The sequence below is a fragment of the Hippocampus comes genome, unplaced genomic scaffold (genome assembly GCF_001891065.2).
Source record: "Hippocampus comes isolate QL1 unplaced genomic scaffold, H_comes_QL1_v1.1 scaffold104, whole genome shotgun sequence".
Lineage (NCBI taxonomy): Eukaryota > Metazoa > Chordata > Actinopteri > Syngnathiformes > Syngnathidae > Hippocampus > Hippocampus comes.
The window spans coordinates 2404335-2419596 of NW_017806072.1; the positions used below are offsets into that span (position 1 = coordinate 2404335).

General features: G+C 41.2%; 1 protein-coding gene across 3 annotated transcripts in view; it reads left to right on the forward strand.

Moving 5' to 3' along the window:
• The window catches only part of LOC109530445 (low-density lipoprotein receptor class A domain-containing protein 3-like), a 39217-nt gene that overhangs the window by 17905 nt on the left and 6050 nt on the right, over nucleotides 1-15262 (forward strand). For all 3 annotated transcript variants that reach the window (XM_019894176.1, XM_019894175.1, XM_019894178.1), the window contains exon 2: nucleotides 9776-9922. In XM_019894176.1, the coding sequence (XP_019749735.1) occupies nucleotides 9776-9922 (147 nt within the window). The remainder of the gene's footprint in view (nucleotides 1-9775; nucleotides 9923-15262) is intronic.

The following is a 15262-nucleotide window of genomic DNA, read 5'->3' on the forward strand; positions in this document are numbered from 1 at the left end:
TATATATATATATATAATATATGCCAATTCTGTATAGTGACAGGAAGTAAACTCAAATGTTCTTTCATTGGATTGCATGAAGTACAATCGGCCTGTATATCCACTGTTGCCGCTCATCCAACAGAATAAGTCATGGCTCCCTGCAAGTACTGCATATCAGCTTTGTGTTCAATTGAACAAGCCCAGATTTTGCAGTGAGCATGGCTTGACACTGCGACAGATATGCTCGCAAATGTGTCCAACTTTTCAGTGTGTGCTAGTCGAAGTTTAATCTGGTCGTACAGCATGAGTACATGTTTTAATGCTCCTCGCGGTACATACAGTGAAGGCGATCCAACTCTGTGTCCATGTAAGAGGCAAAACATTGATTACTGAGTTATCTGTATCTCTGATAATTTTGGCGAAGCCGTTAGGACATAAAAGCCATGTTTTGTTTCATTTGCCTCATGCCAAATGCGTGGCAACTGAATGAATGTGCCCATCCTTCATAATGTGTTTGAAACTGGAAACAGCACGACTGGAAAACTGTTCCAGGCATTGTCTCGAAGCACCCATATACAAGTTTTGTGCACAACCAGTTAGTGCGTCGGCCTCACAGTGCAGAGGTCCAGAGTTTTATTCTGGCCCGTAAACTCTCTGTGTGGAGTTTGCATGTTCTCTCCTGTGCCTGTGTTGGTTTTCTTCAGTTCTTCCGGTTCCCACCCACATTCCAAAAACATGCATAATACTGTAGGTTAATTGACCACACAAAATTGTCCCTCGGTGTGATTGAGAGTGTGAACGGTTGTTTTTGGAATAGGCTCCAGCACATCCACGTGGCTTGTGAGGATAAGTGACTTGGATAACGAATGGATGGATATAACTTGACTCCTATCTGTGACTGGCTCCAAGTTACTCCTAAGTTCATTCAGAAGCTCCGAAATTGATTCACTGAATAGAAGATATGTCCTGACAATTTTGAGTTCTTGGGATTTCAAAAACGTTTGCTCTAGCTGATGAGTTCTGCTCGCCACCTCTCGCACAATGCTGTCACTGCTTTTTGTGCTGGTTTGCACCTGCCTTTCAGACACAGTATTTAAAGATTCAGAATCAGTCATTCTGATTTATCTCAGGCGTGATCTCATTGCATGCCCTACATTCACCTTTTTGAATGTACTCCTTCCAGAACATGCAAAATGAATTGCATGGCAATTTTGAGTGTTTGTGAAACAACAAAAAAGCAACAGAAAAGGCAAAACATAGAAATGGGAAACCCATAGATTGTTGGAGGCAGGGAAAGGCTGGGAAAGCCAATTACCTTGTGCATACATTTTTCACTTTACTGTCTATTTGCATTCATGGCTTCCTTATTCTAAATCTGACCCTCATTAAGGCCAGACTTGATCTGTTGCTTTGTGAATTCTTTTGCCTGCGTACCTCTGGAGGGTGCCTTTAATGGAAGAAGGCCAGCTTTACACTAGTGCTTACTTTAACTGCAGGCTTCAGTGAGCTTCACGAATATACTGGAGCATCTTCTCCCTTCATGCAAGTGCACACAAACGCACTAATGTACACACACGCTCACAGGGACAGCAAAATCACCTCCTGCTGCTCCACAGAGCCTGATTATGTCTCCAGCCCAATGAGAGTAGTGTATAATTTAAAGTGTGCTCTTCATCTGAGAACTTGTGAAGCCTGAGTATTGTTATTCAGAGCTTGGTAATGAACTTCTCCTTTTCCTTTGTTCTCAAAACTTCACACTAACAATTTTAACAACATTTTTACTAACTCAATTTGCATTCCACTTTACAAGTTTCCACTTTACAAGTTGCCTGATATATATATATATATATATATATATATATATATATATATATATAGTAACGTACCTTACCGCCCGCAACAGACAGGAGTGAAGTAGGACAGTCTGTCCCCCATTTGCATCATGAGTTTTGGGATGGATGTGTTGGATTATTTGTGCACAAATGAGGTCCAAATTCACAAAGAATGAACTGCGGTCTTTGATAGCTTTAATACTTTTCATAAACATTGAACTTTATCCATGTTCTCACCACCACGCTGCTTTCCCACGTCACCTCACCACGCACATGGGATCACCGTACTGTCGACACGCACGCACGCACACACACACACACACACACACACACACACACACACACACACACACACACACACACACACACACACACACACACACACGCACACACTATGTGTGGACCAAGATCTGACTCTGCTGACATGATCAGGCTTCCACAGTTGAACGTCAAGTTTTCACTAACTTCCTCAAGACGTTTCACTCAAAACTTGAAGTGAATTCCGCCTTGAATGTTGTACCGACTTTGAGGCTTAACTTTTCACTCAGAGCAAATTACATTGTTTTCCAAATCATTAAGCAGGTGCCGTTTTTTTTTTTCTCGTCCCATTTTCCTTAAATAGAGTGGTGTCTTGAAAAAAATAAAATAAAAATGCCACTCAATGAGCCAAATTCTACCCTATTGTATCATAAAATAATTGGCAGTCCTTTTCAGAGATTTCCATGGGGTGTTTTTACAATCCTGGAAAATGTGCTGTCAATAAAATTATTTTTCACAGTTGTATTTTCATAAAGAATGAAAACATAGTATTAGTTCTCATACTTGTGGCATTGCTCAAAGGCAATTTTAACATTGTAAGTCTAGTTGTAGTTCCACGCACAGTAGGTATACTGAGTGTGATACTAGAATATTCTGATACCCATTGGTGTAGAGTCACTGTGAAGCCTCATGAAAGAGTTGCATCGAGTAATGCGGGGAAGCTTGGAAAAAAGGTTTTCGTACTTGGTGAAAATCCTCTTTTGGGATTCATTTGATCATTCCTAAAATTGACCCAACTCTAACTGACAGATGTTAAATTGGAAAGCTTTTGTTTTTGCCACAGCAGCTAGCAGAGCATCCATTCATCTATCCATTTCCTAAACCGCTTAACCTCACAAAGGTAGCGGGGCATGCTGGAAACCTATCGCAGCTGTCTTCAGGCAGTAGGCGGGGGATACCCTCAACCGGTTGCCAGCCAATCGCAGGGCACACATCGACGGAACAACCATCCGCGCTCACACCATGGGACAATTTAGAGTGTTCAATTAACCTCCTTTGAATTTGAATGATTTTGCTCAAGCATTTATGGACAATGGAGGCCCTGACCGAAAGACATCTATATTACAAGGGTCGAATATGATATTCTTTCAAGGGGTCTCAGATTGCTTTCAGATCGTTGGATATTTGGATGGTTTATAACACGTGGTGGATGACTCGTGGTGTCAGAGACTTGTTCGTTATTCAGCTGTGAAGGGTCTCAATCTGATTCTTGACCAGGAATGAACACTCAGCGCCACTGCTCATCTTGGAAGGTATTTACCATGTTCTTTTTAATTGAGGTTTACAGCTGACCTTATGCTCGGAGAACAGAAGCTGACTGCATTTTTTTTTTTTGCTGCAGGAGGAAAATAAATTAGGCGTTAATATCATGAATACGAGGAGTTCTCAAATAGAAAATTACCATTTTATTGGAAAGTAAACGTCAGCCAAGTGTCATCTTCAGTCCCTACATAGAGGCACAGACTCAAATGTGCAAAACCAGTTGTCAAAACTGTGAAGAGATGGACCGATGATGCAAAGCTGGCAATACGAGAATGCTTGGACTACACTGACTGGGGCGTCTTTTAAACTTCAACTGGCAGCCTGGACGAATGCACAGACATTGTAACATCATGCATCATTTTCTGTGAGGACATGTGTGTACCAACAAACATCCTTCCGCTCCTTCAGCAATAACAAGCCATGGTTCACTGCCAAACTCAGGCAACTTAGAAAAGAGAGAGAGGCCGCCTTTAGAAGTGGAGATCGGGCACTGGATAATTCACCTGAAACCAATTGACAAAGGAAATCAACATCACAAAGAGAAGCTATGAAGAGACTGTTTTCTGCTCACAACTCTACATCTGTGTGGAATGGCCTGAAAGCAGGTCCAGACTACAGGACATCATCCCCCCAAGCATCACCCCCCCCCAAACAATAAGGGACTGGGTGACGAGCTCAACATGTTTTTCTGCAGATTCGAAAAGGACATCTCCACTTCCCACACCCCATACCCCATTCTCTGTCCTGGAGATCCACAAACAGGATGTGAGATGGCTCTTCATGCAGTAGAAGATCAAGAAGGTCGCGGGGCTCCACAGGGTGTCCCCTTCGTGTCTGAAAGTCTGACCAGCTGTCTCCGGTCTTCACACAGATCTTCAACAGATCCCTGGAGCTCTGTGAGGTCCCATCCTGCTTCAAACAGTCCAACTTCATCCCAGTGCCCAAGAAACCAGCAACATCGGAACAGAACGACTCTAGGCCTGTCGCTTTGACGTCTGTGGTCATAAAGTCCTTCGAACGCTTTGTGCTGAACCACCCAAAGAACATCGCCAGATCCCTGCTGGACCCCCTGCAGTTTTCCTACCAGGCAAACAGGTCTGTGGACGACACAGTCAACATCGGGCTGCACTAAATCCTGGAGCACGTCGAGGATGGACCTACACAAGGATCCTGTTTGTGGACTTCAGCTCTGTGTTCAACACCATCATCCCGAAACTCCTCACCTCCAAGCGTCTCCAGCTCAGTATGTTCCCTATGATCGGCCAGTGGATCCTCAGCTTTCTGATGGGGAGGACATCATCAACATGCACTACCAGCACTGGGGCCGCCCCAAGCATGCATCCTCTCTCTGCTGCTCTTCTCCCTCTATACGAATGACTGCACCTCAACACACCCAACTGTCAAACTCATAAAGTTCGCAGACGATACCACTGTCATCAGCCTTGTCAAAGACAACGAGTCAAAGCAACGAGTCTGCATACCGTCAAGAAGTGGAGCAGCTGGCGCTCTTGTGCAGCCAACACAACCTGGAGCTGAACACATTCGAGACTGTAGAGATGATGCTGGACTTCAGGAAACATCCTTCGCCACAGCTGCCCATCACACGATCCAATTGCCTTGTGTCAACTGTCCAGACCTCCAAGTTTCTGGGAATCACCGTCTCTCAGGACCTGAAGTGGGAGACACACATCAACTCAGCAGATGATGTACTTCCTGAAGCTGCTGAAGTAACACGACCTGCCACAGAAGCTGATAAGACAGTTCTACACAGCAGTCATCGAATCCGATGAATGAAGGAAGCCCATAGATTTCTGACCATATTTCGGTGAATGATGATAGTCCATCCTTCACGTTCTTTACCTTGTACTGCTTTTTCGTCGGCTCTTTGCGCGATCCAGACGCTCATACAGACCTGCAAGGAAGGTCGCAAAGAAAATATGGACTGGGGTTTTAGGAATATGTTTGCTCTCAATATGATTAAGTGGAACGGAGTGAATAATGACACACGACTCGGTCCGTCCTGAAGTAAAGAGGAAACCCTTGAGTGCATAATAAGTCACTTTCTAAGCTATATTTAATTAAGTTGTTGGTACTTTTTTTGTTCAAAAGAAATATTTTGAAAAAGAAAAGCAAATTTGAGACTTGAGCCCCCCTAAAATAGGGCTAACGATGCCACTTGCATCGGGTGCTATTCTTACCTTATCGCCTGCAAATTTGTCCCTCTGATGTGTTACCAAAGTTGTTTTACAGCATCTTCAGTATCATGTAATGTGAAGGAGAAATTCATTCGGTGGTATGCTTCCCGTAATTTGCATTGAACTCATCCATGTTTGCTTGTGAGCATTTCATTGTTCTTACCCGTTGAGTTGAGTGGCTAACTGTGATGAGTGGTGCCCCAAAGTAATGAAGGGAGTAGGGGGAGCACGTTAGTAACCTCAATAGTAAAGTCCTGCAAGTAGCCTATTGACCTTCTTGACATTCAGGAATAAGGTGGGTCAAGTGTGCAGTGGGACAGAAGGACTCCCAACATAGTTGTCAAAGGTACTTGCTAAGGTTATGATTGACAATGAATCAAGAATCATGTAACACATGATCTTTTTTGGCCCTCTCACTCTCAAACACACACAATGCACAGATATCCTTCTGTGCTTTCTCTCACGCCTTCCAACCCACTGTCCAATTATCTTGATGCTTTTCAAACAGCCGAGCTTTGTAGTCCTTTAGCAGGGTTCCGTGTAAAAGGCAAAGGCTGTTTCCTGCTGATGGAATTATAATTATACCTCTTATTCGAGTTGCCATTCGATCAAGTGTGTTGTTCCCCTTATCTGTGAACAGGCCTTTTTTTTTTCCTACGCGCGTACTATTGTGCATATCAAATGGCCTCATCCTAAAGCAGGGGTGTCAAAGTCAAATGGACGGAGGGCCAGATAAAAATTTTTGCTGCAAGCCGAGGGCCGGACTGATCGAATGTTCATTGAAAATTTTAAAAATAACCACATATTGTTTATTGAACCAAATTTAATTGACTGAAAACCTAACAAATACATTCCAATACGGTCAGATAAATAAAGCAACATTTTTTTATGGCTATGTCAGTAAACTTTAATTTTCAACAGGCACAAAAAAATTTCCTTTGTATAAAAATACCCATAACATGAATGAAAGAAGCCGATATTATTCAAGGCACTATCACTAGTCCATATTTTCTCTTTTAGCAAAAGTAGGCTAAATTTACTTAAAAGAAAAACAAATAATAGTGCAGTAATTTTCGATCATTTACTCGAATAAAATATTTTTAAAACATAATTGGATTGAAATACAATAAAATAAAGTGCAAAAATGTATAAACCAAAAACAACACTTTCTTCAAGAAGTAACAAGCAGCGAAAGCAAATATTGTACTTTAATTTTTAAACTTGAACTGAGTAAAAACTCTTAGTATGTGATTGCACAGTATATTATAAGTAATATTCACTTCTTTGAGGCTGAGGCTGATACTCGGTGGTGTCTTAACTTTTCTACAAGTTCATCAATATTTGGTGTCAGGCTCTGAGCTGAGCAAATCCTCAAAATTGAGTGAGGGTGTTCAGCAGTAAATCGACTTCTGTGTGATGTTTTGTTCAGCTTCATCAAAGAAAATAGTTGTTCACACACGTATGTGCTGCCAAACTTTCGACAACGTTTCAGCAGCCTGGATGCGCAGCGGGACCACTGTGTCGGGGAGGAAACCGTCAAACTGCGCAGCACGCACTGCCGTATCTTTGCAGAAACACTGCAATTGCGTTGCTGGTTATGCTCACGTTTAAAAAGAGTTGCTTTTTTCGGGGTAAACTTCGACGCAAGCTTTAAGTATACCTCGACTCTCACCTTGTTTGAAACCCCCGGTTCTCAGTGTCCACCTTCCGTTTTGCCATTTTTGATGGGTATCTGAAAGCTAATGTCACTGTTATGGGAACGACTGCTAGACGAATAAATATTTAAATAAAGCGGCCGACTGCTTGGCGCGTCACCGTTGCATTGTGGGAAATGTAGTTTTGGTGCGTGTAAAAGATCTGCGGACTCTCGGCTTGCTGCGGTCCGCGGGCTGGTTCTAATAATAAATCAATATCATCCCAGGGGCCACTGAAAACATTCTCGCGGGCCGGATTTGGCCCGCGGGCCGGCACTTTGACATATGTGTCCTAAAGAGTCAGATCTTTAGGCAGTATGGTCACAGGCAGCAGTCATTGAACTTTGACAAAATATTTCAACTGGAAATTGTATTGCTCAGAAAACAAAATGTTGTAGTCCTGTTAAAGTCCCGTAGGTAATCAACCAATGCTAAATGTTTTGTTTTATAAATTAGATATAAATACAAGTTTTAGCATTCTTCAACAATGAAAGTAATCTTTTATTTTCAGACATTATTATATTATATTAACAATGGAGTCGACATACACGTCACAATCCAATTCCATCAAGCAATGAATCATGCTTATTTCTATATGAAATTAAATCGCTAAACATTTGTTCTAAGGTACTTTTAAACCGAGAGCAACATGAATGCCAATTTATCGGTTTGTCACATCATCATAATTGCATTTACATTTAAGTCTCCACCTAGACATTACAGAAAGTGTGCAGTAACGAAGCTTTAAACATTCTACGCTTACTTTGTACATCGTACAGTGATGGATGTAAGATACACATTAATATACGTAATAACATCATTCGTGGCGCTTTGATGACATACATACAGTTCTTTGAAATGAATATTTTTAATTACAATGACAATATTTAAAATCAGTGGTATTGCCATTTTGATTTAAACTTTGAACATTAAGAATTAAAAAGAGGTTCTGGATGGTCAAAAGTGTGTTAGAGTTAGGGTTATAAGAATATATGTTTTGGTATTTCCTCAAACTGTATCGCTTCTCAAGGTAGGTGAAAAAAAAACCCAAACAGCCTGCATAAGTTAGGATTGATGATTTTAGTTTGTGTCGTACATTTAATCACAGTCGGCAAACTTGATGACACGGCATATTTGAAATAAAATTTAAACATGGGTATGATGGCTGCATGTTAAATCACTAACTCAATCTCACTCAATTAAGCAGTCAGTGTCATTCTTTGAATAATCCTAATAGCACTAATTTCTACACAACCTTCTCATCCTGGCCGGTGCACAAATTACTTTGCTTTTGGCATGTTCTTATGTTATTGTTGAAGCCTGCTGTTAAGATTGTGCAATGTTTTACTGATTTACAGTATAGTATATATACATATTTGGCATGGTTGGCATAAATTACATTTCACAGATTGGGAATCTTTGTGTGTTGTCATGTTACCTTTGTGTATGTGTTTCTAGTATTTGTGTGTGAATATTTTGAAGCAAAATCACTCCCAAAGTCTATGCTAATTTCCGACAGCATTTGAATGGTCTTTTGCCAGGCTAATGTTCAAGTCAATAAACAGTACTCTGACTATGTTTTTAAGACTAAAGATTTACATCTAATTATTTTTGTTGTGTTTAGTTTGAGTGTAAACTCCAACATGGGAGTCAACTTTTAATCAGTTGAAAGGATGCTTAGAGACGGTAGAATCACACAAGCTATATGCTTGCTACGCAATCAACATGGTGCATTCAGGTCCCTTTTCCATTGGGAACTTGCACACACACCGCACTGTTCTGCACATTAATCACTTTTCTTCGGTTATAATGCTTTAAAGATCGAGTGAAGCCAAACTCAAGATTACATTTCAATTAATCACCCAGCCTTAGCTTCATATAACCCTGGGTGTTTAGAATTTTAAGGTCAAAGCTTCCCCACTTGTTTTGGGGATTATTTTGAGATATTCCTGATGTCAGGAAAAGCTTACTCTTGCACATTTTTGCAATTGGAGTTAGTTAGGCCAATAGGTCACTAATGGCTTCAAGGCCAAAATCTCTTGGCAGCAGGCCACAGCTCCTGAGTCTTTAAGTGCAATGAAGCTGGCCAGCCATGCACCCATTTACAGCAGAGCAGCATAACTGTTTCCTCTGGTCAGTGCGACACTCATTATTGCTTGCTCCGTAGTGTCAGATCTCAGCTAAAAGGCCATGTTTCACATTTATGCCTATTAAGCACAGTCAAATCCCCCAGACAATGCCTCAGCCTATTTACGAAACTCCAGTCAGTGCATAAATATGTGCCTTGTTTTCTATTTTGTGGAATGTTTGTTTTTTTTTTTTTTTTTTGTGATATTATAACCATTTTTGACCAGAACGGGAATCAGCAGTATTTAATTTTCATTATGGGTGTTGACTATCTCATAGATGCAAATGAAATCCACGTTGCAGGTGACTTTTTTTAACGGAATGGTTGTCAGTCTGTTTCTTGTGTCTGCTTTTTTGTTTTCAGAGAGCCAGCTGCTTCCAGGGAATAACTTCACCACAGAGTGCAACATCCCTGGAAATTTCATGTGCGGAGATGGGAAGTGTGTCCCAGGAGGGTGGCAATGTGATGGATTGCCCGATTGCTTTGACAAGAGTGACGAGAAAGGCTGCCGTAAGACCACTTTATTTGATTGATCATGGTTTTGTCAATCCTGCCCCTCAACAGAGTACAGTATTTGCGAGCATTTTTACTATGCCAAGTTTTGAGAACATGGTGGTTAACTGGTAACACAATTGTAAAAACAAGAACACTTCTGAGGGAGAACATGAATGAAAGACGGCAAAAAAACGGTGAGGACCCAGTTAAAAGTTAAATGACCATCATTTTTATTCTTTACTTTATTTTTTACATTGTTCACAACTCTCACTGATTGTGCAATAGTCTAATTGTAACATGTATTTGTTACATATTTTGATGCATTTTTATGCTTTAGAAAACATTTATGTCTGAATTTTGGGAGGGGGGGTGCTTGAAATAAATTAGGGCATTTACATGGAAAATGCGTCTCTACTTACAAAATTTTCAATTTAAGACATTTCTTCCATAACCAATTAATTTCGTAAGTAGAGGTACCACTGTACTTCCGTTTCTTGTGTTTTCTCCAGGTAGTCAGACATCTTTCCCAAGTCCAAAACATGTATGCTAGGCTAGGTTTGTGGATGTCTTTGTCTGTTTTTGTGATTGACATCTTTAAGAGTGTACCCTACCTTTCTCCCTTTTGAAAATGAATGGATGAATTTTGTTGTTGTTGTTGTTGTTGTTTTTGTCATAGTATCATTAGGCAGCATGTGGAGTTTGTATCCTCTGACTGTATCTGTTTTGAGGTTTTATATAATGTAGTCCAGATCAAAAACGTATACGCTTGGATGGGAATATGAATGGATGGATGAGTGAGCGTCTCCGATGTGTCAGCTCCTGGTATTCTGTCCATGATGTAGCTCATCTCTTGACTAAAATCTCCCAGGTTAGCCTGCCGATCCCTCCAACCCTGCATGTGCCAGGCGGTATCGTGTATGGATTCCTCCACATGGTACCAATGGAGCCATATAACCTCCTAAAGTCAAAGTCCGATACATATATCGGATTACTGGTGACGAGTGACTTGTGATTAGGCTTACTCTTTTCACAAAATGGAACCTCTACTGATTTATTGCTTTGGCTCAGAAATTATACTTTTTTTTTTTTTAACCACTCTTGAACTCTTGAAATGTTAATTCTATTTTATCAACTGATGCCTAAGTCTTAGCCTGCAGTATACTGTGCATTATGTGTTTGCAGTTAGAAAGTCATTCCTGTCACACCAACGTGAGACACTGCAGCAGTTAGCTAAAGCAACAAGATTCGGCTGGGTGCTACTGCGCATAAACATGTTACAGTTTCGCTCCTAAGTCAGTAAACAAAGCCTCCCTGGCTGTGATATTTGTGTGTGTGTGTGTGTGTGTGTGTGTGTGTGTGTGTGTGTGTGTGTGTGTGTGTGTGTGTGTGTGTGTGTGATAAAGACTTTTCTGCTTATTAAAATGAATACAGGTATGTCATCAAGTGTATATATTCAACCAACAGATGACATTGTGTGTAGGCAGAGTGTATCTGTGGGTGTGAAATCTGCCACATGGCATGAGGGACAAGGGCTTGTGTTGGAGCATACACAACAAACTGATGCAATACAGAAGTATACAATTCAGTTCATTTGGTTAAAAAAACAGTCCTGATTCTGTCTCTGAGAAATATTTAAATAATGCCGTTTGCTGTTTAGAGAGAGGTGACAGTCTTTAAAATAATTATCAATATAACAGAAATATAACATTGTTGCATTGCAGCACCATCATCATAGCACGTACTTTAACAGTTTTCTGAGTGATCAATACAAGGTGGTCAAGAATACGTGAGTAAGTCCATGACGATCAAGTCACCGAAAAGGTATGAAGCCATTAATAGTCTGCCAAATGACAAAGCAAGTCGATTAAATATTGCTACTGAACATCGTTCAGAACATCTGTTCGTATGATGTTAGCTCTTCTCCTTGACCACATTAATCACAGGAAGTTGCTTTTTATGAATTCCATAACATTTGAAATAAAATACATGTCAATTTCTCAAATTTACAGAATCTTCTAATAGAGGTCAAAAGGAGCACGGGCACACAATGTCCCAAATGACCGGAAGAGACAAAATAGATTCTGACAGGGGAGTGAAGAAGTAAAGCTGACTGAGCCTTCTGGGCCTCCGAGCCAGGATTAGCCTCTTTGCCCTTGTCTGGAAAGGGCAAAAGCAGGCAAGAGGGGAGAAATGAAACGCATAGGCAACCAGGTTGAATGGGCATGACTCGTAATGCTAAGAGAGCAGATCATAAGATGAAACAAATGTGATCTACACAAGTGTAATATAAAATGTATATAATTGTACATAATAAGGCTTTGTTGCAGACATTTCATTTCTGTTTCCGGTGCAATTGAAACATTATTGTTAAGAGCTTAGTTGCCTCCTTTTTTACTGCCTATTACTTACTTCATTGATATTCTTATCAGCGGTGGAGCACACTTGTCCCATGGATGCTCACTAACTGCCCAACGGCTCTATATGTGTCAATACTACAGTACAATGATGACCGAACGTCGACATTATGGTGGAAAAAAAAAAGATGAGCGCCAGTGGACTTTTTTCTTCAACTATAATGAGCATTTCGACATGCTGACAGAACTTGCAGTTGACGCACCTGTCACACAGTCATCGTAATAAAGGGTTAATAGATTTTTTGGGGGGGCAGGGGGGATGCATTTGATGCGCCCCATGCGTAGTGTGTTTAGTTGCAACCTGGTCACCTTCAATTTGCAGCGTCTCCTAAGCTTTCCGAGAGGAGCACGGTATTCAAATTAAATTGATTTTTATTGGATTTATTAAAAAGTGAATGCAAAAACACACACTCTGCCAAAGTAGCTTGTCGATGAGCCACACACACTTTACTGGTGGTCCAGGTCCAGGAAGCAAATGAATTTCACAACCAAAGTGTGCCATTATTTTCAAAATGGATCTCTATGGAATTCTCATGTCTCATGAAAACTCCACAATTTGGAAATTGTGTGTGTGTGTGTGTGTGTGAGTGTGTGTGTGTGTGTGTGATATATATTATAATAATACATTTTATTTATAAGTGCCTTTCAAAACACTCAAGGACACCTCACAATCAAACAAGAACAATAAAACCACAGATACAATTATAAATAATAAAAGAAGAGATGAGTTTAAACTGAGTATGCAATTTTATTTTCATTTTTTGAGATGAGTTTTGAATGTGGGAAGAGAATCAATATTACGGATGTCGGGTGGGAGTGAGTTCCAGAGTTTGGGGGCAGAACGGCTGAAAGCCCTGCACCCCATCGTGCTGAGACGGGCAGAGGGTACACAGAGGTGGAGGGAGGCTGAAGGCCTGAGGGAACGAGAGGGAGCGGAAATTTCAAGCAGGTCAAACAGATGGGGGGGGGGGGCAAGGTTATGGATGGCTTTAAATGTAAACAGAAGTATTTTGAAGTTGATTCTCAGTTTGACAGGGAGCCAGTGGAGCTGTTGGAGGATGGGGGTGATGTGATGGAAGGAGGGGGTTCTAGTGATGACACGAGCTGAAGAATTCTGGACCAGTTGAAGTTTATGGAGGAATTTGTAAGGGACACCGAAAAGAAGTGAATTGCAATAGTCAATACGGGAGGTGACAAGACTGTGGACAAGGATAGCAGTGGTGTGAGGGGTGAGAGAGGGCCGGAGACAGTTTATTGCATAGGTGGAAATATGCGGACCGGGTTGTGTTATTAATATGGGAGTGGAAAGATAGTGAGCTATCGAGGATGACACCCAGGCTCTTGACCTGAAGAGAGGGGGACACAGTGGAGATATCAATAGTGAGAGAGAAACTGTTGGTTTTGTGTAGGGTGGATTTGGTACCGACAAGTAGGAGTTCTGTTTTGTCGCTGTTCAGTTTGAGGAAGTTATGTGTGAACCAAGATTTTTTTATTTTTCTGAGAGGCAGTGTGAGAGGGAGGAGGGTGGCGTTGGGTTTACTGGAGAGGTCGAGCTGGGTGTCATCCGCGAAGCAGTGAAAATGTATACCAAATTTACGGAAAATATTGCCAAGGGGGAAAAGGTAGATGATGAAGAGGAGGTGTCCCAGGAAAGAGCCCTGGGGCACACCAGAAGAGACGGGGAAGGACTGTGAAGTGAAGGAATTGAGTTGGATGAACTGAGAATGCCCAGAGAGATAGGAGTGAAACCAGTCTAGGGGGGTGTGAGTGATGCCTATGGTGGAGAGTCTATTAAGGAGGATAGGGTGGGAAATTGTGTCAAAAGCTGCACTCAGATCGAGGAGGATGAGGATGGAGATTAAACCGGCGTCCGCTGCCATAAGAAGGTTGTTGGTGATTTTTATGAGGGCTGATTCTGTACCGTGACGGAAACCAGATGTGAGATATATATATATATATATATATATCACAGTTGATTCATTTTATAATGTACATCTTTGAACATTATTATTGTATATTGTCAGGTAAGTTATGCTCTCTCTCTCAATAAATGATGTTTGTATTTGTGTGATAAAATACTTGAAAAAAGAAGTGCTATTAAAACATGCCTAGGATGTAATTCACAAGGGTATACTGCATATCATGTGTTTCCCTCCTTGTGGGCGTGGTGTGGAACATAACCCACTGCGATGGAGGGGGGATTACTGGACACAATTTTAGTCATTTTAACCTCAACTTCATTCGTACCTTCCACTATGCACCTAAATTAGTGACGTATTTTTCAATTACTCAAATTTATAAGTATTGTACTCACACTTTGAAGCCAAAATATAGTGGGGGTTTAGAGTCAATGGCATATGGACACATTATTTCATAGTTATTCAAGACACTGATGTTTGTATTCTTCTAAACCATCCATCCATCCATCTATTTTCTGAACCGCTTTATCCTCACAAGGGTCGCGGGCCATGCTTGCGCCTATCCCAGCTGCCTTCGGGCAGTAGGTGGGAGACACCCTGAACTGGTTGCCAGCCAATCGCAGTCTGTTAAACCAGGGGTCCCCAACCTTTTTTGCCCCACGGACCGGTTTAAGTCAGACAATATTTTCAGGGACCGGCATTTAAGGTGTGGCGGAATTAATACAACAAAATAATATGGTATGAGCTGCATGAAAACTGTGGTGTTTTCGAAATATAATAATAAACACAAGGAGCGTCTAATCTGGTCGCAACACTCTTATCGCTCTGGTAATGTTTAATGCCTTCAAAATACGATACAACGCAAATTCAAAGTGCATGAAAATGACGACTCACCACAGCCCCGAGCTTGATTTTCTGCAATCAGACAGTCCCATCTCGGGGTAATAGGAGACAATGACACCTCAAGTGTGTGGTTTATGTCCAGTCTACTTCGTAATTTTGTTTTCGTCGCCGTTGCTGCA